We start from the raw sequence: 22,454 nt of genomic DNA on the forward strand, positions 1-22,454 counted from the left end.
ACAGACACTGTAGCGTTCATAACTGGACTAGTGTATCTCAGTGGTTATTAAATATCTTTGTTAACAGTGTTTTCTGTTTTGACCAAAAAGAGGGTGGGATCTTTTTCAAAATAACAGTTTCATATTACCGGAAGCATTCATTTTAAGTCTTTAAAGCCACCAATATTTTTTTCTTAAGTATATGAAAATACAGAGGACACAAATCCATCTAATAACAGGTGCTACATGAGAGATATTAGCGTAGGGCCAATACAAAGTTTCGCAGGTTCCGACTTTTATTCTCGTTTCCCTGCGTTGGCAGGCTTCGCTCCGCCTACCCACAATCTTTGGCAAGGCTATCATAAATCTCCTCCTCTCCTTATATTTGTTTCGACCTGTCAACCCGGTCGTTGCATTTCATGACTGAAAACAATTCTTATTCATGGAATATAACAGAATTAGTAGTTGAAAATTAGCTTATGGAATCGCAAGGTAACTATCGTGAGGAACTCGTGGCCCGTGAAAGAAGTGGACACACAGCTGTTGTAGAGGGCAATTTCCTCTACGTTTGGGGGGGATACGTGGTGAGTGAGTAGTGGGGTTTTTTGGCTGTGGTTAAGTCTTGCAGTGTCGACACCCTTTTTGGAATTGAAGGCTGAATTAAGCACAAATGTGACTAACTGGAGGTCTCTGCACTGTGATCCCCTTTTTCCCTTTAGTCAATTGCTGAACATGAAATCTTCCTCCCAAACGATGAGATCTGGTTATATGACTTGGACAGTGGTGTTTGGTAAGAGGTTGTCTCAGAAAAGTGTTATACTCATAGCATATACTCATATTTACCTGAAATACATACTACCAATATACCTACTGTATGTGTACACCTTTTACTATTATTATAGGATATAGATTTCTAATTATTAGGCCTAATTGTCAGACAACAAATTACAATGTACATGGTCTGTATTTGCTGACATCGAAAATTGTTTCATGAGTTAGCTTATTTTACATGCCTAATGATAAAATGATATTAATTCTAATTCTACAGCATAGTCTAAAAAATGCAGCCTATGTCTTCATGAGACAGTGTTTTAAACACACATGCTTTTATAGGGAAATTGCCTCCATGACTGGAGAGATCCCACCATCCATGTCAGGCATGTGTGGATGCTCACTCAATGGTGAAATGTTCATATTTGGAGGTTGTGGTGATCATGGCCAGACAAATGAGGTTAGTTGACAAATATTTATTCTTCTAGCATATATGATTCATATGATCTTTAAGTCCCAAAACATCGTACTGAAAGTATACGGTCCTGGTTATCATGTGTTGTGTTTTCACCAGCTTTACTCTGTAAACCTCTTGGATAAAAAATACAAATGGAGGAAGAGGAAACATGAAACGGGGTCAGTGCCATCGCCCCGAGATAAACTGTCCTGTTGGGTTCATCAAGACAAGTAAGACAAAATTACAGGATTTTCGTTTTTTTTTTTTTTTTCCCAGCAACTCGGAGTGTGTTTCTACTACAGTGCGTTCTTTGGCGTGCAATTCAGCAGTCCAGGTGTTGTGTTCGTTCAAAGCATAGCAATCATTGCAACGCATTCCAAAATTCCAAGAGAGACCAAGTGTTGAATGACTGTGACTTACAACTTTGTTTTTCTTATGAGCACTTTGCTTGCTTAAATGATGAGGGATTTTCCATTTAAAATGTCCTTTACTGTCATGTTTTAGTTAAAGATCTACAACTAGTTGAGACAGTTTTGACATTTTGTCAGTGTTTACTGTTGCTTACTTCTATTATGCTAGGTCCTTTACAATGACATGTTTTTTTTTTCTTCTTCAGGATAATCTACTTTGGTGGTTATGGTCACAAACTCCTTAGTGAGCTCACCAACTCTAGAAACTTTATCGTAGATGAGGCGTCATGGGTGAGCTCAAATGTACGACATTTAACACTTCAGATTAAGATGAAGTGCCAAACCTATCAGTGACATTTACATCAATTTCAGATGGAGGATGTATTTTGGGGATGGAATAATGAGGTTCATGTGTTTGATCCCCGAACAAACAGCTGGAGTCAACCACGCACTTCTGTAAGATTATTTTTTTTTTCATATTGCACATTATTTGATGTACAAAGAACAACAAAAGTACACATTTTAACAACTACATGAAGAAATACAAAAGAAATTAGAAAATAATCTCTTACTAGCAAGTTTCTTAAGGGGTTGGAAAGGAGGTTTTCCCAATGTACCTAGTGCTGCTGTATATCATCCCTGATGACAATTACTGTGCAACATCAGCATACATACTCAGGTGTAGATGTAAATATGTAATGCATAACTTACTTTTTTAAATGACCAACCCTTATTTTTGTACTTGGTTGCAATGTAGTAATGAGTGATCACCAGTGTGATTTTTTTTATTATTTTTTTTATCGTACAAAGGGTCATCTTCCTGCTCCAAGAGCAGCCCATTCGAGTGCTGTCCTCGGGAGCAAGGGATATATCTGTGGAGGCAGAGTCATGGTCAGTGGTCACTTGTGTAACCTGTCAGTAATACACAACCATGTAATTACGTGATTAGTACTATACATTTTGAGGGAGGTTGATCCCCCCCTGCCACTCTTTTATCTTTTGCAGGAGAACCGAACAAGTGATGTCTTCTGCCTAGATCTGAAATCCTGGACATGGTCTGAAATGTAAGGCTGACATCTTGAACTTATTAAATCTTTATGAATAAATAAATCATTTCAAATCAGCTCAGAATGATATGGAAACATGAAATTAAAGGATATCATTTGTAAACTCTGTAGTAGGCTATGTTTTCATTAAAAAAAAAAAAGGGCAGCTTATTGAACATGATGCCTGGAAGGAGTACGTCAATAGACTGTGTTACTTTTTAATGTGACGGATGGTGGGGGTATGCGAGCCATGTCAGGATGTAGAAGGGGGTACACGGGGGGGAAAAAACGTTTTGGAACTGCTGGTCTAAATCAATGCCGAGTATTGCAATGCCAAAATCTTCTCATTAGGGGAAAGTACCCTGATAAGAATAGAAAAAAGAATAGAATATATACTTTATTGATCCCGTGAGGGAAATTCAGTTCTCTGCATTTAACCCAATTTAACCGAATTAGTGAACACACAGCACACAGTGAACACACAGTGAGGTGAATCACACAACCCAGAGCAGTGAGCTGCCTGCCCAACCAGTGGCGCTCGGGGAGCAGTGAGGGGTTAGGTGCCTTGCTCAAGGGCACTTCAGCCGTGGTGGATTGGTTGGGGATCGAACCGGCAACCCTCCGGGTACAAGCCCGATGCGCTAACCAGTACACCACGGCTGCCCCAATGCTGGTATAAATAATAGTTAGTGTGTTCTGAAACCACACCAGTAATGAGTAACTAATACACAATTTAAATCATTTCCAGCACTCCTGTCTCTACGCTTCCTGTGGGGCGGTCATGGCATACCCTCACTGCCATATCAGACACGTCACTGTTCCTTTTTGGGGGACTGAGTGATGACTGCAAACCCATGAGTAAGTACAATTCCATTAAACACCTTGAATTAATGTTACCATAGCATACCAAATACATAATAATTTAAAATATGATGTACATCTGTGTATTGAATTTACACGGAAATAGGTGATGGCTGGGTGTTTGACGTTGAGACGAAAAAATGGAAGGAACTGGATCACCCTTACAAGGACAAGCCGAGGTAGTTTAAAAGGCCGGGCAGTTCCCATACTAGTGAACAACCTGTCTTATCTACACATGGTTTTTCTTGTCACACATACCATTATAAACTTGATAAGGTTACTTCTGTCTCAGAGTCAGGATCCCTGCACTTCCTCCCGTGAACTTTTTATTTATTTATTTATTTATTTATGTCAGGTTGTGGCACACTGCATGCTTGGGCAGGGACTCTGACGTTGTTGTATTTGGAGGAAGTCGTGACTACATCCTGCTTGTTGACACTGTGAGTATCCAAGCCATCTTCACAATAGTTTCCTGTACAGAATTGTGCACATACTTTATAGGGCACAATTAACATTTTAAGGACACTTTATTGAAATAGTATGTTAGGCACATTGAAAGCAGCTAGAAATCTATTACATCACAAATCAAAAATAGAAATTAATATTATAATGATGACATATTGCATAGGCTATTCTGAAGACTTTTTTGTGATCTTTTTTGTGCCTGTCATCAATGAATAATATGTATTTCTTTACTTAGGGTCATTGCAATGATGCACTAGTTTTCCAAACCCAGCCATATCCCCTTCTAAGGTAATGTATTTAATATAATGTTATTAATTAATGTAGCAGTACACTGAATGATGAAGTTTAGTTCTAATCACTGAATTTGTCTGCCTCTTTTTAACACTCATTTGAATTAGGGGAAAATCTTATTCAGTAGGCCTCTATATAGTCAGTACTAAAAGTATCCAGTACTAATGCAGTGGTGACTCATACGTTTAGTGCTGTGGAGTACCAGTAATCACTTACTCTCATTATATGTAGGCCTGCACATGTAGGCACTGTGTCATCTTTTTGAAATTGCATTCCACATTCTGTTGTTAGGTTATGTGAAGACTTCATTGCCAGAAAGTCTACAGTGTTTCAGAAAGAACTTCCCTGTTTACCAAGAAAACTGAGGGGGGCTGTGGAAAAACGGACTTCTTTTTTTAGACCAGCAAGTACATTACCAGATCAGATATGAGCTTTATACCTCAGGCTCCTCCTTTTCAGCTAAAAGTGTGTACACAGACCATGTCCGTCACACTAATCAACTCGAAGTCTCCTCAAGTAGGCTACTGCTGTTAAAGCCTCAAAAGATGCACATATCATATGAGTTGTGTTTTCAACATTTAATGTGTTTACTATTTATTTTATACATTGTACTTTTGGCTGAATAAGTGATCATAAGGTATTTCAGGAATGACTTTTTATTTCATATCATGTCCAAAATGATTATTCATCGGAATAAATAACTTATTTTTGTGGAATGTATTTGTGGAACGTGTCAATGTTACCATGGTTACCTGAAAGCATGTTGGTAATGTTTCCATGGCTACAACAACTTTTGTTTATGCTAGTAACTTGCTAACATCGCTTCAACCTTAGGCTACGTTGGTGCTAAAATAGTTGCTAGATACAGGCACAAATGTAAACATACAACTTGAACAGTTACCAAATGAGCGTAGAATTGGATGTTACTCGGGTTTTAAGAATTTCGTTTGTGGTAACCTAGGCCTGCGCGAACCACAGTTTATAAAGTTAGCACTTCAGATTAACGTTAACGTTAGTGTCACCATAATGGAATTGGGCTCGAAACTTAAAGAGATGGATCTGACATCAGACGAAATAAGCCGTCTAGGCAAAGCTTTGAAGAATGAAACTTTTCGGAAAATGTTACACGAATATGCAGAAGAAATTTCAAATCCAGAAAACAAGAAGAAATACGAGGAGGAAATACAGCTGTTGGAAAAGGAAAGGGGCATGGACGTCCAGTTCGTCCATCCGAAGCCTTTTCGTGTCCTGAAAACCAGTGACGGGAAGCAGAAGTGCTTCATCAATATCTGTTCAAATGAGTTGATCAAAATCGCAGAATGTCAAGCCGTCGTCGATGAGGATGGACGAAGAGGTCTGAACTGGTCACTTCCATACAGTCTGACACCAGGGAGGCTAGACGTGGATTCGAATGGAAACAAGCACATGATATACGACGTCGTTTTTCATCCTGACACTCTCCACATGGCAAGTAAAAATGACAGATTCATGGACCTTGTCGACAGTACTGCGATGGACGGGATACAAAACTCCTTCAAGGTCAAGCTGGATAGGAAGAATACCAAAGTTCTGAAGAAAAAATACAAAGGAGCACCCCATGCAGCTGTGATAAGGCAGCCAACACCTGGACGACAAAGAACAGAAAAAGTTGTGGACAAAAATGATCCCCTCGCATTCCCTTACCCCTATGACAAAATCCAGACATTGTCAACACTGAACAACGACACAATGAGCTTGTCCGGTGGGCAGTCAACAGACACTGAACCTGCTAAAACCATACAAACTTGCTGTTCAGAGGAGCAACCCACAGAACCAGAGGAGGACCCAACAGAACCGCACTACACTATAAAATACAGGTCAGTTGTTGATTTACAAGACTACAGGTGCTCCAGAGACTCAGCACCCAGTCCACGCCCCAGAGAAATAGAGATTACCATTCATCTGCCTTTGCTCAAGTCTGCGGCGGATGCTGACCTGGAGGTAACAGAAAAGGAGTTTTTTTTTAAATCCAGTAAGCCTGCATACCGTCTAGAGCTTAACTTGTCCTACCCTGTGGATGAAAAAAAAGGACTGGCCAGGTTCAACAAGCAAAAGAAACAGCTGGTTGTCACCTTGCCAGTTCTTCCTCTTAAGGAATCTCCTTTGAGTTCAGAGAGCCTGGAACTTCTTACTGAAGGGGAACAACAGAATGGGCCAATCACTGAGGAGCCAGAGGAAATAACTTCAACTGGAGATAGCCCACAGGCAGACAAACACACGTGTGTTGAAACTGACACTGAACAGTCTGGCTTAGATGTTCAGTGTGGGGAGTCCATTCTGGATGGTGCACCCTTGTCAGACTGCGGTGGGCTGCCAACGCTAAGACTGATCAAGCAGAAATGGCATATATCTTCCTCAGATGTCAAAGGGGATACTCCACAGTCAGTTGACCTTACCAGTGCTGAATCTTTCACTGATTACACTGAAGAGGAGTCAGTACATGAACCTAGAATCAGAGAGGTGGAGGTAAGTAGTAGTTTAGTAATTTCATTTCCTAAAGTAGGCATATTTGTCCTTCATATGAATGTCTTTTTTAACTGATGTTGTAACAATGCTTTGCAGGTGGACGCATTCATAGATGCTGCAGTAAGCTCATTGATAGATGAGACATTGGAAGAGATCTCTGCCAGTCTTCCTGCCCAGGGTGAAACACAGGATACACGTAAGTCCACCCTGGCAGATAAGGAACAAGAGGACTCACAGGTGAACACTAGTGTGATATCTCAGCAGCGGTCCAACATCGACAACTCTGTGACCCCACATCATCATGTGAATGACAGTCCATCACAAGGCAAAGACGAAGGCACACACAAAGACATGTCCGAGCCGCCTTGTTTTGTGTCTGACATACGCAGCGACGGTGATAAGCATGAAACGGTAACTCGTGCACAGGCCAAAAAGGCTGTGCGGTTCAGCGAAAGAGTGTCTGTAGCTGGGGAATGTGATGAAGATGACTTGCCTGAAGAGCAGAGCTTCACTGGCACTAAACACAACAAGCAGCCTGTGGTAGTTCTGCGTGAGATGAACCCAGAGGATGGGACCGAGGTCATCATCAGCGATCACACCACGTCCTCAGCTTTTGTGTTCCAGAACTCCCTTCTTTATGAGCTCGACTGAAACACTTGAGAGACACTTGAATCAATTTAGTGAGCCTACAGGGTGTCTGAACCTTCACTTCTGTGTGGTCTCATAAGATTCATAAATGTACCATTTGATTTGAGAGGATATTGCAGTCATTCTATAACATGATTATGGAAATATTTCCTTTTTGTCTGATGGCCTACAAGAACTGATTTTGCAAACAAGACCTGTGATGTGTGAGCTATTATTTTCCGCTTCCTCAAAAGTTCGAGTTACACTTTAAATGAGCATTACTTCTTCAAAGTTTGTTGTGCAGTTGTATCATCCTGTTAGTTCATTTTTACATGTTGTGATTCTGTGGCTGTGCAGTTCCATCCATATCCAATACAAAGAGCTAAATGTTAACACAGTATATTCTCAGGCAAAGGGAATATTGTTTTGTATTTATTTCAAATTCAATAGTCATTCAAGCTTGTAAATCATTACAATAAGTAAAAAAAAAAGTGTTTACACTCAAGTAGGCTAATGGAGTGCTTTATTCCAACGTCCAAGTGCACCCAATATTCAGACAAGGGTAAACAAACAAAACAAAACAAAACAAAACAAAAACGACAGCACACATATAACATACATAGAACATTCAACCACCAATCGCCACTTCTGCCTCCAAAGTCTGACCTCTTAAATACTGGCACATGAGCTGTGAACAAACCAGCATACTGTCCAGAGCCAGCTTTAAAATCACAGCATCGAGACACCCTTCTATGAGTATATCCAAACAGGCTGATATCACCACACTGGCTAGCTGCCAAAAAAAAGGTCCAGCTGACTCAACCGTTTTGAAATATATAGATAAAACACACACACACACACACACAAAAACACACATTATCTGACCCCTCGCTGCACACAGTTGTCGAGGAACTCGCAGTAACACATGAGCGAGCAGAAGTGGCGTTGCACGGGGGCCTCCGTGCCGCCCATGTCGTCCACGAGGACCACGGTGTGGGAGACCAGGTGGAGGTTCATGCTGACTGAGGTCTGGATGAAGGAGTCCAGGCAGGCGCGGCCGCAGTCACACACCTTGGCAGCGTCCAGCTCGGGGCACAGGTGAAACGGGATGCTCTGAGGTCCGTAAGGGATTCTGTGACATGAAAACAAGGTGTTTAGAACAAAGACGACACACTGTTTTGTTGCAAACAAAGCCACAACAGATTCAGTGCAGAGGCGAAAAACCAGAAAGTCCAGACCTGTCTGACCTAAGATTTGTACAACTGAGAACCATCTCCATAGGGACATAGTACTGTTATTTCTTCAAGCGGATGGTAAATCTTTCTAAGTCATCTACATTTTGGAATTAACATTACATTCATATTTTAACGACAGAGGACATACTATTGTCCTGGGGCTCGGGTAGATTTTGTGAGGTAGAAGATTAAATAAACATCAAGATTGGTCAAAAATAATAACAATAGTGTTACACTTGTGCTTGTGTCCTCACCGGAGATTGACGACAGCCCTGGAAGCTAATTCCTGCAGTGTGAGAGGGAACTTGAGCTGAATGGTGTGGTCAAAGGGATTGGGCTGTGTGAACGGGTTGCCGAACAGGTCCAGGTTGTCCAACGAGAGCTTCCGGAAGTCGCTGGGCAGGTGCGCCAGTTGGTTGTGTGCAGCGGAGAGGTAGCGTAGCTTGGACAGCTGCCCGACGCGAGGGGGCAGGCTCGTCAGTTTGTTGTCGTCCAGCTTGAGGGTGACGAGCTCCTGCAGCTGGCAGAACTGGGCCGGCAGGGCCGGCAGGCGGTTTTGGCTGAGGTCCAGGTGCTTGAGCGTGCGCTGGAGGCTGGAGAGGCACAGGGCGAGGCTGAAGGCCTCCAGGTGGTTGTTGTGGAGCACCAGCTCGGCGAGCAAGCTCAGGTCGCCGATGGTGGCGGGCAGTTTCTTGATGTGGTTGTGGCTGAGGTCCAGCTTGCGGAGCAGCTTGAGGGAGAGCATGCGCATGTCCACACGGGACAGTTTGCAGTAGGAGACCTGCAGGTGCTCCAGGGAGTACGGGAAGTTGGAGGTCAGCGGGTAGTCCTTTTTGGAGACGACGACGAGCTTCTTCTTGGGCTTCTCCACGTCGCGGGCGCGGACCGGCGTCAGGGTGGAGAGAGGCATGCTGTCTGCATCACTTCCTCTGTGAGCCAGGCGCGCAGCGGAGAGGAAGTTCTTGAGACTGTTGGCATCAGCCTGGAGGAGCAATGTCACCACAAGGTTGCTCAAGGGGTTTGCACACAAGTGAAAGACTGTTCTTGCATAACAAAAGGTACAACGAATACAGAACTAAAGGTGCCATGTATGGTATTTCTGGGTTTTCAGAAAAAAACTAATGAAAAACTTGTAGTGTATGACCTTTCTACAATGCAGCAATCTGTACTCATTATTATAACCTGTAATCATAAACTTTCACAGTACAATTTTCCCTTCTATATCACAATTAGCTTTCCAATCGGCAAGCAGGGTTGCAGTCTAATGAGAAACTGGAAAAAAGTATGGCCTATTTAAAACTGAATATCATCAACCTAACTTAGTTCATCTAACTTCCTTTGTGTTCAGTGCATAGCTAAGAAAACCCCAAGGCTGCAAACGGCCTTGTGTCTGATGGTAACAACAACAGAAAAAAAAACTGTGCCCTTTAAAACAATTCATTAATCCAACACATTCGTCTGGCAATAACACCACAGCAATTATGGCAAATGACACAGGGATTACCTTCACTGCTTCAGTGTCGACACACCCTTTTATCAACTACAGATGTCTCTCTGTCCACAGTAAAGAACTACAGATGCTGGGGCACAACATGAAATGTCAGGAGCTATCGTCTGCACCGTTGACGGGGCCTATAACCACATGTGCATGAACTGGGGGAAAGGTCACCCGAGCTCAGCCGCCACTCCAGTTCTCACCCAGGGGAAACAATGACTAAGCCACCACCAGATTCCATTGTTGAAATGCGCCACTGCTCGCGTCTTATTCTTTTTGCAGGACCTGCTGTTACATGCCACGTATCTGGGGGAAAAAAGCCCCTTGCAAACATGGAGAAGTGGCAGCAGAGGTGTAATCACGGGAGAAGGGGGCGGTTGTCACCTGGCTTGCTATGCCCTTGTTTACAGGAGCCAGGGGACTGACAACATGCAGGTAACAAAAGCAATGACAAGACAAGAGAGCAATTGTGCCACTGGTGTCTGTTGAAACTAGTGAATGGTGCTTGCCAAAACATATCCTCCACTCACTTCGAAGAAATGAGCCGTCATGCCTTGACGTAAATTATGCGAGTCACAGTGTGTGTGTGTCTGCCTTCTTTGCATGTTGTCAAACTGTGCATATCTCTTCTATGATGTAGTAACAAAGGAAGCTATATGTATGTATCGTTAGAGAAACATGGATAGTAAATGTCTTACCTTGCTTAAACAGATGTCCACAGCAGGCTCCTTAAGTCTTACAGTGGCTTTACCTTCCTCCATGAACATTGTGAAGAACTTCTCAATGTTTTCCTTCAGCTATTGGACCCAGAAGAGCATGGAAAATTTCAACAGGAAGAAGATTGACAGGAATTTAGTGAAGCAAGATTTGCTTGACGTAATAAAACCTGTATGTTTTCACCAGCTGCCAAATCTATCTGTGATCTAGGTACTGTGGTCTCCCATAACTACAGAACCATGTTTAGGGGGAGTCTGTGAATTGTCATGCAACTTCATTAGCAGGCATAGCTTTTACAATTCAAAAACAAGGGCATTCAAAGTCACAATGGAAACAACACATTTCGAGATAGTAGCATTAGACTAATCTGCTGTACAATATCCCCCTCTTGTTGTTTAAAACACACACACACACACACACACACACACACACACACACACACACACACACACGGATGAAGGGAGCAAAGTCTGGGTCACAAGTAGACACCTACGGTACCCACCTTATACTTTGAGCCAGCTCTGTCTTTTGCTGTACAGATCAACAAATAGATGCTACTCCGCTGCGTTGTTTTGTCCACGTGTCTCCCTATAGATAACACTGCTCTGGCTCCTTTGCCTCGACCTTTCATCCCATATGTAGGGAGCATCCGACTGATGACTTCCACATCGCACTGAAGCTTCATCGTGGTCCCAGTATTTGGCGTAAATCACGTCTCCCAAAAAGTTCCCAGCACCTGCACCTGCAACGTCAACGCCGTTTTCGGGTAAATACTACCAATGCCCATCCCATTTCAAAAAAACAAAAAACACAAACCATGATGTATTAACGTTGCGCAAGATTCCAAATAGTTCTTCTATGTTTAAAATCACAACGCTTCAATGTTTCCCTTTCAGTACTTCGTAGTCACTGCTATTGCCACACGTGGAAAGCACTTAAAAATAAACTATATTATATGTAATTCCACGTGAAGTTATCAGCTAAATCACCTCGCTATTCAAAAAGCATCAACTAGCTCGATAACGTTACGTGTGGCCATGCATACAACGTTTTGATATCGGCTACATTGGCTTGGTAAGCGCCATACACAATTCTGCTACTCATGTCACAAGATAATCAAAATCATGCTAGAAATTACTACATTTTAAAACAACAAAACTTTATGCAAAGTAAAACTTACCCGACTAGCTAGCTAGCAAATGTTACCTTTAGCTAGCGAGCTTGCTGGCTAGTTGGCAAACTTGTGTCTGTACTTAACATCCTCGACGGGAAACATCACAGATTGCTAGACGTTACATTTCTTGATGCATTCTTATCTTATCAGTTGAAATGAGAGTCCGTGTCATTTTCGCACTTCCAACACATTACTGATATTGCTGTCACTGTCAACACTAGCTCCTTGTTGTTTTTGTGGGAACGACTGCCGCGCGCCTGTAAGAGGACACCGCATGCGCAGTGAAGACGTATTCGACCGGCTCTGTTTTGAAGATGATCAAGCACGTTCGCAAGGGTCGCATTTCTTTTAGGTCTATGGTCGCATCGAGTAGCCTACTCCCGATGTAGTCCTTGCGGTGGTCTTTGTTTTAGAAGCCAGTCTTCCTCGCCCACGAAAGTTGAAAAAGTAGACTAATTACAATGTACGTTTTGCACTATGTGAGGGCCTTGAATGTCTACAACAATGTGTGCATCAGGGGCACTGCAATGAAGTCTACGCTGTAGGGCCTAGCCTAGGCTCTAGGAGTGTTGTGCAGAATTGACATCCTGAGCGTTGTTGTCCCATGGCTTTATGTCTGGTCCATTAAGGGTCATCTTTCTTTGCCATATGAGATTGTGGTCTTTCATCCATCAGTTTAAAATTACCCCCATTAGGCCTAGATCCATTAGGCCTACACTTTGTGTTAGGAAAGGGAAACTAGGAAACTATTTCTAATATGGTAGACCTTAGTCTACCTTGTAAATAGCAGCAACAACATTGCATTGCATTTCATTCTTTATCAAGGCACCCAGAGTAGCTATACTTTACAGTGAGGAACATAGCTTCTAAAATCTTTACTGAAATAGAGAGCGGGTCTGGGAACTCTTCATTCACTTCCAATTCTAATAGTCAGCAATGAAATTAAACTCTTACCCAGCGTTTTCGGTAGTAATGTGTCTGTCTTATAAACAAAAGTTTTAAATACAGTTGTTTAGGCCTACTCAAGAAAAATACACAACCATATTCCTAACACTTAATAGGCTACATTAGCTCATCTATTGGTTGTATTGAACAGCACTGCTAACTATACTTCTCAGTCTGTGTCATCATAAAGCCCGCTCCATGCTGGACAAGTGGTTGATTGGCTCCTGTGTTTTTCATGATTTGGACATTGTCTTCAATGGGATGGTCTCCAGATGGACCTGCAGGACCTGTTTTTTCCCAGACATTATCTTCACATGATCGTGTAGTCTACTTCATCGTTTCCTGTCGACCTCAAGTAAGTTTACTTGTTAAAACCTGACATTTCTCCTGTAACAACTTCCGTTATGCCTTGTCCTTTGCAATTCTGATGAATGTTCTGTAGCCCATCAACCATGTATTATGCAGACTATAAGTCTAGAAGACAGTGAATCGTATGGTTAATCTATTTGTGAGATATTCGGTTAGAGAGGTGACAAAAAACTCATGTAGTTAACAGTTTGAACTTCAATAAACTAGAGTAGGCCTATACACTAAACACAATTCGGTTCATGAATGACTCTCATAAAAGACAATCAGAGAAATGATCGTCTCCAACTGAAATGTCTACATCTTAAAGAACACTCTTGAACACTTGTTGTCATGTATACTGCTGCATGCACCAATAACTGTGAGTTGCATGATGTTTACCCAACATCATATGAATTTGACTGCAGTTTAGTTGCACTTCTTCTGTCAACCACTTGGTGGTAGAAAAGATCTGGGGCCAGTCATTTATTGGGAAGGAGCAGCGAAATGTCTATATCGTCAAAGATGTCCTGACATTCTCTTAATATGTATGACTTCATTGGAAGATTGGTGTGTGTGTGTGTGTGTGTGTGTGTGTTGACAATTCATTCAGTGGGGATGTCAGTGTCTCTGAACACATGGGCCTACTGTCTTGGTTTGTTCTTTTCCTTTTCTTCCCATGCTTAATCTAAGAGACAGAAGATTTAAGTACATCTCATTTGTCATTCAGTTTAATCTCATAATTGTCTTGGACAAACCAAAGAAATAATCAAATGTATTTTTTTCTTGTTATATATAGGCTACAGTATGCCTTCATTAGCTGTAGCCTACTACATTGCATTCATTAACAAATTAGCTTGTACAGGCCTTGAAGAAAACAAGGTGAGTTGCGGTGAAGAATATATGTATGACATGCACTGATATGTTATTCTGGCTTGAAGTGTACTTCAAAGTTTTGACATGTTGAAGGTAATACATGCAGCCTAAAGTAGGCTATCTCACGTTGAGTGTCTGCAGAAAGCAATCTCTACACCAGGAAAGATACTCACCAAAACAGATGGGTAATGGTATAGGGCAGAGCAAGTCTTTATGTCCTCCATGCATTCAGATGTCTGATTTGCACAGCATCCAAATGAACTTAGTCTCACTCAGTGTGATTAGGCATGTCAAGAAATACTCCACAATATGGAGAAACAAAGTGGAATAATCTCATTCTCTGTGGCCAAATGACACAACCAGCTCTTTTTTGTAAAACGTCCCCATGATATCCCCTTTGATTTCATCGTCATAAACTAAGATAATAGGTACTAATGCTGTGGGAGACTGGCTGAGTTGTGTGAAATAAACTATGATGTGCCGAGATTCTTGTCTGAGCCTCCGGAACCACTCCGAAGTCCATTAGTCCTCTGATTACACATTTGAATGGAGTGCCTCTGCTCATTTGGGAAAGAGCAGCGGAACATCCGCAGATGTGCGACGGGTTTGTATGTATCCTCCCAAGTTCACAGATTATCCTCCAGACCATTGTGAGGGAGTCTTTGTGGCGACGATCCATTTCCAAGCAGCTGAGTTTTTCGGGGGGGTTCAGGCAGGCGCCTGTGACGGTGCTCTAACTGCATATTATAAAGCAGCTGTAGCCAGCCCCTTTTTTCTAGTCTAATGTATGCTTGAGCTATAAAACCAGAGCCGTTGTTCTTGAAACTGCACGTTTAATAGAAACTTCACAGAATTTATGCTTGTAATATGGTGGGAAACACATGAAACTAACATGATTTCTGCACATGCAGTCTGTAAGATCTGTTTCCTCCGGCACAACAATATTTCTGTGACACCAACCAGTACAATTTCAGTGTAATATTCATATAGTAATTAAAATAAGATGGAGGCAATGTTGCCTCATTACTCAATGGGCATGTATTATTGCAGCAGACTGAGCATGATATTGAATTTTAGATTTATAGTCTCTCAACACAGTGAATATTTTTCATAAATTTCAAAAGCAAACCCCGGTAGGAGATATGCAATCAGTCAAAGCCCACTCTTTTCATCAACACCTCCGAAGTGCGCGAAGATATTTATTCTAGGCCATGAAAAAATAGCAAATAACATTTCATCTCCTCTGGACCTGAAAGAGACTGGAAACAAATATTAAACATTGTGGGCTAGCGGGTGTTACAGAAGACTATTTCATCTGTCAGCACCTTCGTGAACTAGGATTCCCCTTGTCTGCCCAGCTTAGTTAAGAGTATAGGGAAACATCTCTCTCTAAAAGCAGCTGTTTGACAAACAAAGGCACTTTAGGCCTCAAAGCTGGACAGATGAAACTGTGCGATAGCTCAGAGCGCTAGGACTCTGACAGCCAAGGTCTACCGCTTTGCCCTTTGCCCTAAAAGAGCACTGTCCTCTATCCTGGCTGAGGGGTGTTCTCACAGCTTCGCTTGCCTGGAAGTCATTTCACAGCTATTCAGAGTGATATTCAGAACAAACACATTCTCACACTGATTTGTGTTGTTGCTGCAGTAGCTCATTTTCAGAATACCTGCAAGTTGAAACTAACTTCAATATGTGAAGAGTTGGATAGCTGTCAGTGGAATTTCATCATAGCTGTGACCAGGGAGTGGAATGAGCTTCTGGAAATGTTCTATTAAATAACTGAAATGGTATAGTGTGCTGAAAGAAGCCCAAAGGGCTTGTCAAATTTTCAGGGCTGGTCCTGGTAGCATCATCGGCAATCTTACTGCAGATGAAATCCTGTTTGGGTTTTTTTTAGGTCTTTTTTGCCTTTATGTTTGATAGGATAGTGAGAGACTGACAGGACGTGAGTGGGAGAGAGAGAAGGGATCAGGAAATGACCCTGGTCGGACTTGAACATGCAGGCACTTGGACCCCAAATATGTGTTGTAACCCCCTTTGCAGCCCCTCAGCAGATGAAATTTTGATGCAAACAACTGACAATGAATGGAATCCTGAGTCTCAGTAGTTTGGAAATAGAGGGTAAAGGCAGACATAGAATGATTTAAATGGTGGAACTGATGTGTTCATTAGCTATAGTTATATACTGGAAAGGATATGAAAACAACTTGTATAAATGTGTAACAGTACGATCAGTTATTGTGGATAAAAGCTGTACTCTTTAATGAAAAATGCAATAGAATGTGTAGTATCAGACAGTGAGGTTCCTTTTATCTTGACAAAAACCAGTAGCTTGACTTTGCTTATCTAAACAGTCTTGCAGACTTGCATGTCACTTGTGATATCACAGACATTTTAATCAAACCAACTGAAATAGTGTTCATTTTCAGCAATACTTTTCAAAACCCCACATTCAAAATAACACGGAGTGTTCGGCATGTCTAGGGAAAATGTACACAGTAGTTCTCATAGAGCATTTTACATTCACTCTTCTACAAGCACTCTTTCTCAATTCTCCTGGAGGGCATTGAAATTACTGTTGAGTCTTCATCATGTATGTGTTTCAAATGAATCAACATGATGAGATTAGTGCCGGAATGAAAGTGATCCATGGACTCCTGTTAATGTGGGCAATAAATCCAACTGTCTGTTGGTTGGCCATGTAGCATGGATCGAAGTCAGGCAAGATCATAGACTCATCAACCACACTCATGAAAATCACGCTTGCTAGATAGTCAATTTTATTCCGTTCGAGAGAAAAAAACACCCTCTCAGGCTCGCGCAGATAGACTCTCTGACCAAAGAATGATGACAAACAATGATGATTATGGAGGTCCTGACATGGCAAGTGGGGAAACACTAAGAGAGGACCTCCGTAATGCCAGAAGGGGAAATGAATATATTCAGTCTAATGATCAGGAGCCTTCCATTGACATTTCACAAAAATCCAATATTCATCCTCAGTGAAAGCAATCTCAGCGCGTCTCCCTTTCTCTCCTGGTGATGTGTTTTCCGAGCGTGCCGCAGACCAATAAACATTTATAACCCTCACATACATTTGGCATCAAGCCCGCCCACTTCAGCTCCCATGCCACCACAGCGGCCCCGCTATAATAAGCTGACTGGTGTGACATGGATGATTGTGTGTGTTAATATGAGTGTGTGTGTGTGTGTGTGTGTGTGGTGGAGGGGTGTTTTGAGTGTGTGTTATTGTGTGTGAGGGGGGGGGAGTGGAGGTATGTAGGTAGAGTTCCACTGGAGAGCTCCCGCAAACATGCAAATCAACAGTGCCACACACACACACGAGGTTACGGTTCAAGTGCACAGCACTGACGACATTCACAGGGCTATGGGGACCTCAGTTTCCATACAAGGCAATATCTTAGAAAACCACAGGGGGATCTGGGAAAATGAGTCGACTTAGTAGACACGACTGCACCACACGGGGGTGAGGGTGAGGTAGGGGGGAGTGTCAAATGAATATGGTAACGAGCCATTAACTATGCCTGCCTGACTTTTAGTGTCAGAGTTTATTTGGTCAAGTTTGCTTTCTGGATGTCTATGGATGAGATCCATTTAACAGTGGAAGATATATGTTTTAAAAAAGAAGGGAATCATATTCCTGATATGGCAAAAGTTTAACATGTGCTACAGTATATGACATATATACCGTATTTCACATAGGCCTATCAAGGATAAGGGAGTTTTTAGGCATTGAAATATCACAATGTGCTCAGTCTATCTGACTTTCATGACACATTTCTTGTCAGGTGTAAGTGTAGATATTGTAATGTTGTCGTCATGTGGTGACTGAATGTTGACTGTGAATGTAAATGATATTCGTCTTGGCTGCCTGGCTATCTATCTCTCTGTCTCTCTTCGTGTGTGTGTGTGTGTGTGTGTGTGTGTATGTGTGTGTGTGTGTGTTAGTGTGTGTGTGTGACTGACTGTGTGTGCATGTGTGTGTGTGTGTCTGTGTGTGTGTGTGTGTGTGTGTGTGTGTGTGTGTGTGTGTGTGTCTGTGTGTGTGTGTGTGTGTGTGTGTGTGTGTGTGTGTGTGTGTGTGTGTTAGTGTGTAGGATTTAAAGCACCTCCGGTTTAGCAGCATTGGCTCCACTGCTGATGTTCTGGCCAGGGTATTGGTCGCTGAGCTCCAGGCCCAGCAGTGGTCCGAGCCCTCTATCAATTCCAAGTGCACGGAGCAGCTCTGTATCATATCTTTGGGCGCATCAGCAGTCAGGTCCAGAGATCACCATTGATCTCCTTTAATGAGGTACACAGATACAGTTTCCCTTTTTTTGTGCAAGATAAGCTCTCAAAAGCCCAAGAGACAGCAATTAGGCCATGCAAGTGTAGGCATCCCATCCAGGCTGTGCATATACTGTATCACTGCGGTTGTCTTTGTTTGATATTATGTATGGCAATAAAGGCCAGGTTTACTGAAGGGAATGGAGCCAAAATTGTTTGTGCATATCGTTTTTTTTCCCCAATAGCATGATCTGTGCTTCGATGTGTTATAAATCATGTATGCATTATCAGCAATATTTTTGATATCTAGTTGGCTGGCTGTCCTTTGGACAGTGGTGCCCCATACATATGTTGCAATGCATGCCTTTCAGCATCTGCACTTTTTAAAGCAACACTAAAGCACTGTTCCTCTGTCGCACGCGCGCTATTTGTTTATATCAGCAAATAACGATGCCCACAGACAAGGTAGAGTTTGTTGCATGATTCTATGAAAGTATGATGTATTGCGAGTCAAGCAAGTCAAATTTGTAGTTTCTTATGTCTCATTTCATCAAACTACAGGTACGCTACAGTATACCCGATCTGGTAAAGTTGCATAATGTGGTTTTAGCCGATAGAGGGCCGTTCACCTTGTTACGAGTTGATGAACCGCTGAAATGATTTTAGAAACATTATTTTATGGCACAAACAAATCTTTAATGTTGCTATAAATGTTATAAGCAAATGAGTATTCACCACCATCATCAGTGGGGGAACCAGAGGGGGGGGGGGACTTGTCATCTCTTTGTGTTTTCAGGGTATATTTATTATTCTGAAAGGCACAAAAAAAAGTCAAATTAAATAAAAGGTTATTCAGGTTTTTGTTTGAGATTACCTTTTCACATATCTGGCTTTTCATGAAAACACCAATGTTGATCAGGCCACAGGAGTGCAAGATGGAAGCCGCTGTACAAATTGTTCTGAGACTAGGGGATTGCACTTGCGTATCTCCACTAATACGCACTCCCATAGAAAATGAAATAAATAGACAAAGAGAACATTAAATAGCTGGAATGAGCTGTTCAAACACCTGTTTTCCTTGGTTAGCCAACTGATTTAGCAATTAGAGGAGCTCTATAGTTTCTTTTTCAGTCTAAATTGGCATGTGTAATAATAACATATACACACACAATCATCTGCTAAATACAATAACCATAGCCATCTCTATTTAAAAGTGTAGTTCATAACGGCAAATGGTTTAAGGGTAATTTGTAATGTTTAGCATCTTATTACGCAAACCCTCACCCCACAAAAACACCTGTGTTCCTTTACGGCCACAGAGCATTATATCCATGCCTGCAGCCAAATTAAAATGGCCACAAACCGGCCAAGAGAAAATCTGTTGCCCTCCCAATTTTACACAGTGGGAGTTTAATTAGTTGAGCTGAATGTGTTCAATTAAGGCAGTGAATAAACAAAGAAAAAACAGTAAAAACACACACACACAAAATAAATAAATAAATACAAGGATGGAACATGAAACGAGTTTAGCTTAAGCTGCTACACCAGATTACCTTGTTGACCTTAGTGGAAATTAACATGGGCAACTTTCACCCTTCTCCTTCTTAATTAAACTATAGCAAATCCCTGGGTGAGATCTTGGCCCATGTGGCCGAAATGGCAATCACCCATGGAAGAAATTGCCAATTTGCAATGGTGCCAGTGTTTAAATACTCACAGTGTTCCCACATTTATTTTTTCATGTCTGGAATGTAGCCTGGCATTCAAATCAGCACAGGCAAGTTCCTCCAATCTCTAATTGTGATGTTTCCCTCGCCAGCTCACACACAAACCAATTCACTGCCCCGACCACACACACACACGCACACACACACACACACACACACACACACACACACACACACACACACACGCATGAATACATAGCGCACACAAAGACACACAACACAGGTTGTGAATTTAGAGAGGCGTATAAGCCTAACATTTCATATCAAAGTATTTTAAGAAGGCTGTATCAAACTTTATAAATTAATTTGCCCTCGAGGTTAGGAATTAAGCTACTTTGCTCAGAGTGTGTGTGCGTGCCACATGCCAAACAGCATGTGAGAGAGGAAACCAAGGTTTCTTTTTTGGACGTGTTTGTTTTTTGCACACAATTAGTCTACCTGAACCAAATTTATGTGACTGCTGTGCTGCCAAAATGGGGGGGGGGGAAAGCAACAACTCCACAGACATTCAGAGAAAGGATTAGCCTGAAATATCTGTTTATATTAGATTCATGTACATTCAAAATGAGAGATCTTCCATTTATGGGGTTCCAATACATTAGCATTAGAAACCTTAACTGAACAAGTTATAATTACACCACAATTTCTGCCCGGAGAAACTAGTGGTGCTCCATGAATGGAATATTACTCTCCTGGATTTAGAAGGTTTAGAAGGCATTGGCATGTGATCAATTATAACATTTCATCACAGTAAATATGGATGTGACAGCATCATTACTTGACTGCTAAAAAGGCCTATCCTTGCAACCCCCATGCATGTAAAGATGCCGTTTGAATGTGATGATGTGATTCCATATCTTCATGTGTTGAGTTTAGCAGAACGGATTAAAAAAGCAACCTTTCAGTGGCAAATGCCATATACTTCTAAACTTGACAGAATGACTTGTACAAAAATTATAGCCATGTGATACCGGACCATTTCTCAAATCTCAAAAGTTGAGGTTGGCAGTGGATCTGTGGACCCTTCATTTACTTCTGATTTCCAAGTGGGCATAACCAGCAGTGAAATTTAACTCAAATCAAACTCTTAACAAAAATATTCGGAATTACAGCTAAAAATGTTATTTCTTGTAAACGAAGGACACAGGAAAGATTCATTTTATCTTGCTTCCTTCCCGTGTTTGAATTAAAATGGAGAAAATATGGAATATGCTCAGGACTCTCCACCCCCCTCCAAAATATCAAAGACACCAAAAGATGCCAACCTCCATGTTCTTCATCAAAAGCCCTGCAGATCTGTGCATAAATATCTATTTTTTTCCCCTCTGCATCGTCTTTGATTCACTCTGTTCCCTGTCAGGAGTATCCTCACGAAAAGGTGAATGTGTCCTACTGACAACACCATCTCTACTGTGCAGACAGAATACACACCAGCGTCTCTAAAAAGCCATTTGCACTGGCATAGCCCTTTAGCTACGAGCTAATCCCTAATACACTTCAAGACCAAATATTGCAATGGGCCGAGTTAGCAAAGGCACCAGTAAAGGGTGGAGCCACTATGGTGCCTGCATGCTGTAATTTATTGGTATTTGGTAGCATTTACATTGCCTTCCAGTGCACTCTGTGCAGTAGGCTGTGTCTGTGCCACTGATTACAGCTCCAAGAGATGTGATGCAATGTTAAGCAATTTATTTCTGATTATTTTCAGAGTTGCATTTCAGGTCACCTTCACCTCTGAAAACTCCCAGCAGAGCAAAAGACCAAAAAAAAGGGTCATCGTTGTGCATGAGCATGATAATGAAATGCGTTTGGAATCCAGTTAATATTTTAATTGCATTCCGTTTTAATTAACAGTAAACATTATTTCAATTTATAGGATAATCCCGACACAATAATTGAGCACATACCATTATACGTGGCATCTGAATGCTCTGAAAACCCCATATGCAACTGAACCCACAACTTAAAGGCAGCTTAGACAGCTCATAAGACAAATGGGTTTTTTTGGTGAAGAGAAGATACCATACGAGGTCAGAAGCGTCACACTCCAATAAGCTCCTGATGAGATGCTGGACCCTATGGAGAGAGGCTGGATGTAGTTCTGTAGCAACATTTTAAGGAGATATTAATCTGCTATCCTGGTCTCCTTTCAGCTCCTGCCCCATTTGGAATGATTGGCTTAATGGTGCATGTAAGTGATTGCAAATAGCTTTGCAAATGTATGCATGGTCAGAATACCAGAAA

At 41.8% G+C, this 22,454-nt stretch overlaps 3 protein-coding genes and 1 long non-coding RNA gene across 6 annotated transcripts; 3 read left to right on the forward strand and 1 right to left on the reverse strand.

Moving 5' to 3' along the window:
- Positions 1-288: 288 nt before the first annotated feature.
- LOC134067176 (kelch domain-containing protein 1) lies at positions 289-4,996 on the forward strand. 2 transcript variants are annotated; one of them, XM_062522279.1, is made up of 13 exons: positions 289-563; positions 699-769; positions 1,093-1,210; positions 1,325-1,437; positions 1,824-1,908; positions 1,990-2,073; positions 2,428-2,508; positions 2,626-2,681; positions 3,412-3,521; positions 3,631-3,703; positions 3,880-3,964; positions 4,225-4,277; positions 4,572-4,996. In XM_062522279.1, exons 1-13 carry the CDS (start codon positions 459-461, stop codon positions 4,708-4,710), a joined length of 1,173 nt encoding a protein of 390 aa, XP_062378263.1. In that variant the 5' UTR covers positions 289-458; the 3' UTR covers positions 4,711-4,996. The 2 variants fall into 2 exon arrangements, with proteins under 2 accessions (XP_062378263.1, XP_062378262.1); XM_062522278.1 differs by having other exon boundaries at positions 292-563; positions 2,623-2,681.
- A 64-nt stretch (positions 4,997-5,060) lies between these two features.
- dnaaf2 (dynein axonemal assembly factor 2) lies at positions 5,061-7,805 on the forward strand. The gene is made up of 2 exons (XM_062522274.1): positions 5,061-6,785; positions 6,882-7,805. The coding sequence occupies exons 1-2, from the start codon at positions 5,307-5,309 to the stop codon at positions 7,434-7,436; spliced, it is 2,034 nt and encodes a 677-aa protein (XP_062378258.1). The 5' UTR covers positions 5,061-5,306; the 3' UTR covers positions 7,437-7,805.
- Positions 7,806-7,828: 23 nt separating this feature from the next.
- Positions 7,829-12,300, reverse strand: lrr1 (leucine rich repeat protein 1). 2 transcript variants are annotated; one of them, XM_062522275.1, is made up of 5 exons: positions 12,040-12,300; positions 11,362-11,601; positions 10,841-10,939; positions 8,902-9,629; positions 7,829-8,544 (listed from the first exon to the last, which is right to left on the reverse strand). In XM_062522275.1, the coding sequence occupies exons 2-5, from the start codon at positions 11,542-11,544 to the stop codon at positions 8,289-8,291; spliced, it is 1,266 nt and encodes a 421-aa protein (XP_062378259.1). In that variant the 5' UTR covers positions 11,545-11,601; positions 12,040-12,300; the 3' UTR covers positions 7,829-8,288. The 2 variants fall into 2 exon arrangements, with proteins under 2 accessions (XP_062378259.1, XP_062378261.1); XM_062522277.1 differs by having other exon boundaries at positions 11,362-11,632.
- LOC134067177 (uncharacterized) lies at positions 9,625-10,975 on the forward strand. Its single transcript, XR_009936480.1, has 3 exons — positions 9,625-9,705; positions 10,212-10,577; positions 10,940-10,975. It is a non-coding gene; the product is annotated as an uncharacterized LOC134067177 (long non-coding RNA).
- Positions 12,301-22,454: the final 10,154 nt, after the last annotated feature.

This window comes from Sardina pilchardus, chromosome 20, assembly GCF_963854185.1.
Source record: "Sardina pilchardus chromosome 20, fSarPil1.1, whole genome shotgun sequence".
NCBI lineage: Eukaryota > Metazoa > Chordata > Actinopteri > Clupeiformes > Clupeidae > Sardina > Sardina pilchardus.

What these genes read in the sequence shown, in the direction of transcription:
- LOC134067176 (XM_062522278.1), top strand. Translation starts at nt 459, where the DNA reads ATGGAATCGCAAGGTAACTATCGTGAGGAACTCGTGGCCCGTGAAAGA. An exon ending in TCGTAGATGAGGCGTCATGG is followed by an intron (nt 1,909 to 1,989) that starts GTGAGCTCAAAT and finishes CATCAATTTCAG; the next exon opens with ATGGAGGATGTATTTTGGGG. An exon ending in TCTGTGGAGGCAGAGTCATG is followed by an intron (nt 2,509 to 2,622) that starts GTCAGTGGTCAC and finishes TATCTTTTGCAG; the next exon opens with GAGAACCGAACAAGTGATGT.
- dnaaf2 (XM_062522274.1), top strand. Translation starts at nt 5,307, where the DNA reads ATGGAATTGGGCTCGAAACTTAAAGAGATGGATCTGACATCAGACGAA. An exon ending in CTAGAATCAGAGAGGTGGAG is followed by an intron (nt 6,786 to 6,881) that starts GTAAGTAGTAGT and finishes AATGCTTTGCAG; the next exon opens with GTGGACGCATTCATAGATGC.
- lrr1 (XM_062522275.1), bottom strand. Translation starts at nt 11,544, where the DNA reads ATGAAGCTTCAGTGCGATGTGGAAGTCATCAGTCGGATGCTCCCTACA. An exon ending in GAGCTGGCTCAAAGTATAAG is followed by an intron (nt 10,940 to 11,361) that starts GTGGGTACCGTA and finishes TGGGTCCAATAG; the next exon opens with CTGAAGGAAAACATTGAGAA. An exon ending in AGGGCTGTCGTCAATCTCCG is followed by an intron (nt 8,545 to 8,901) that starts GTGAGGACACAA and finishes TTCATGTCACAG; the next exon opens with AATCCCTTACGGACCTCAGA.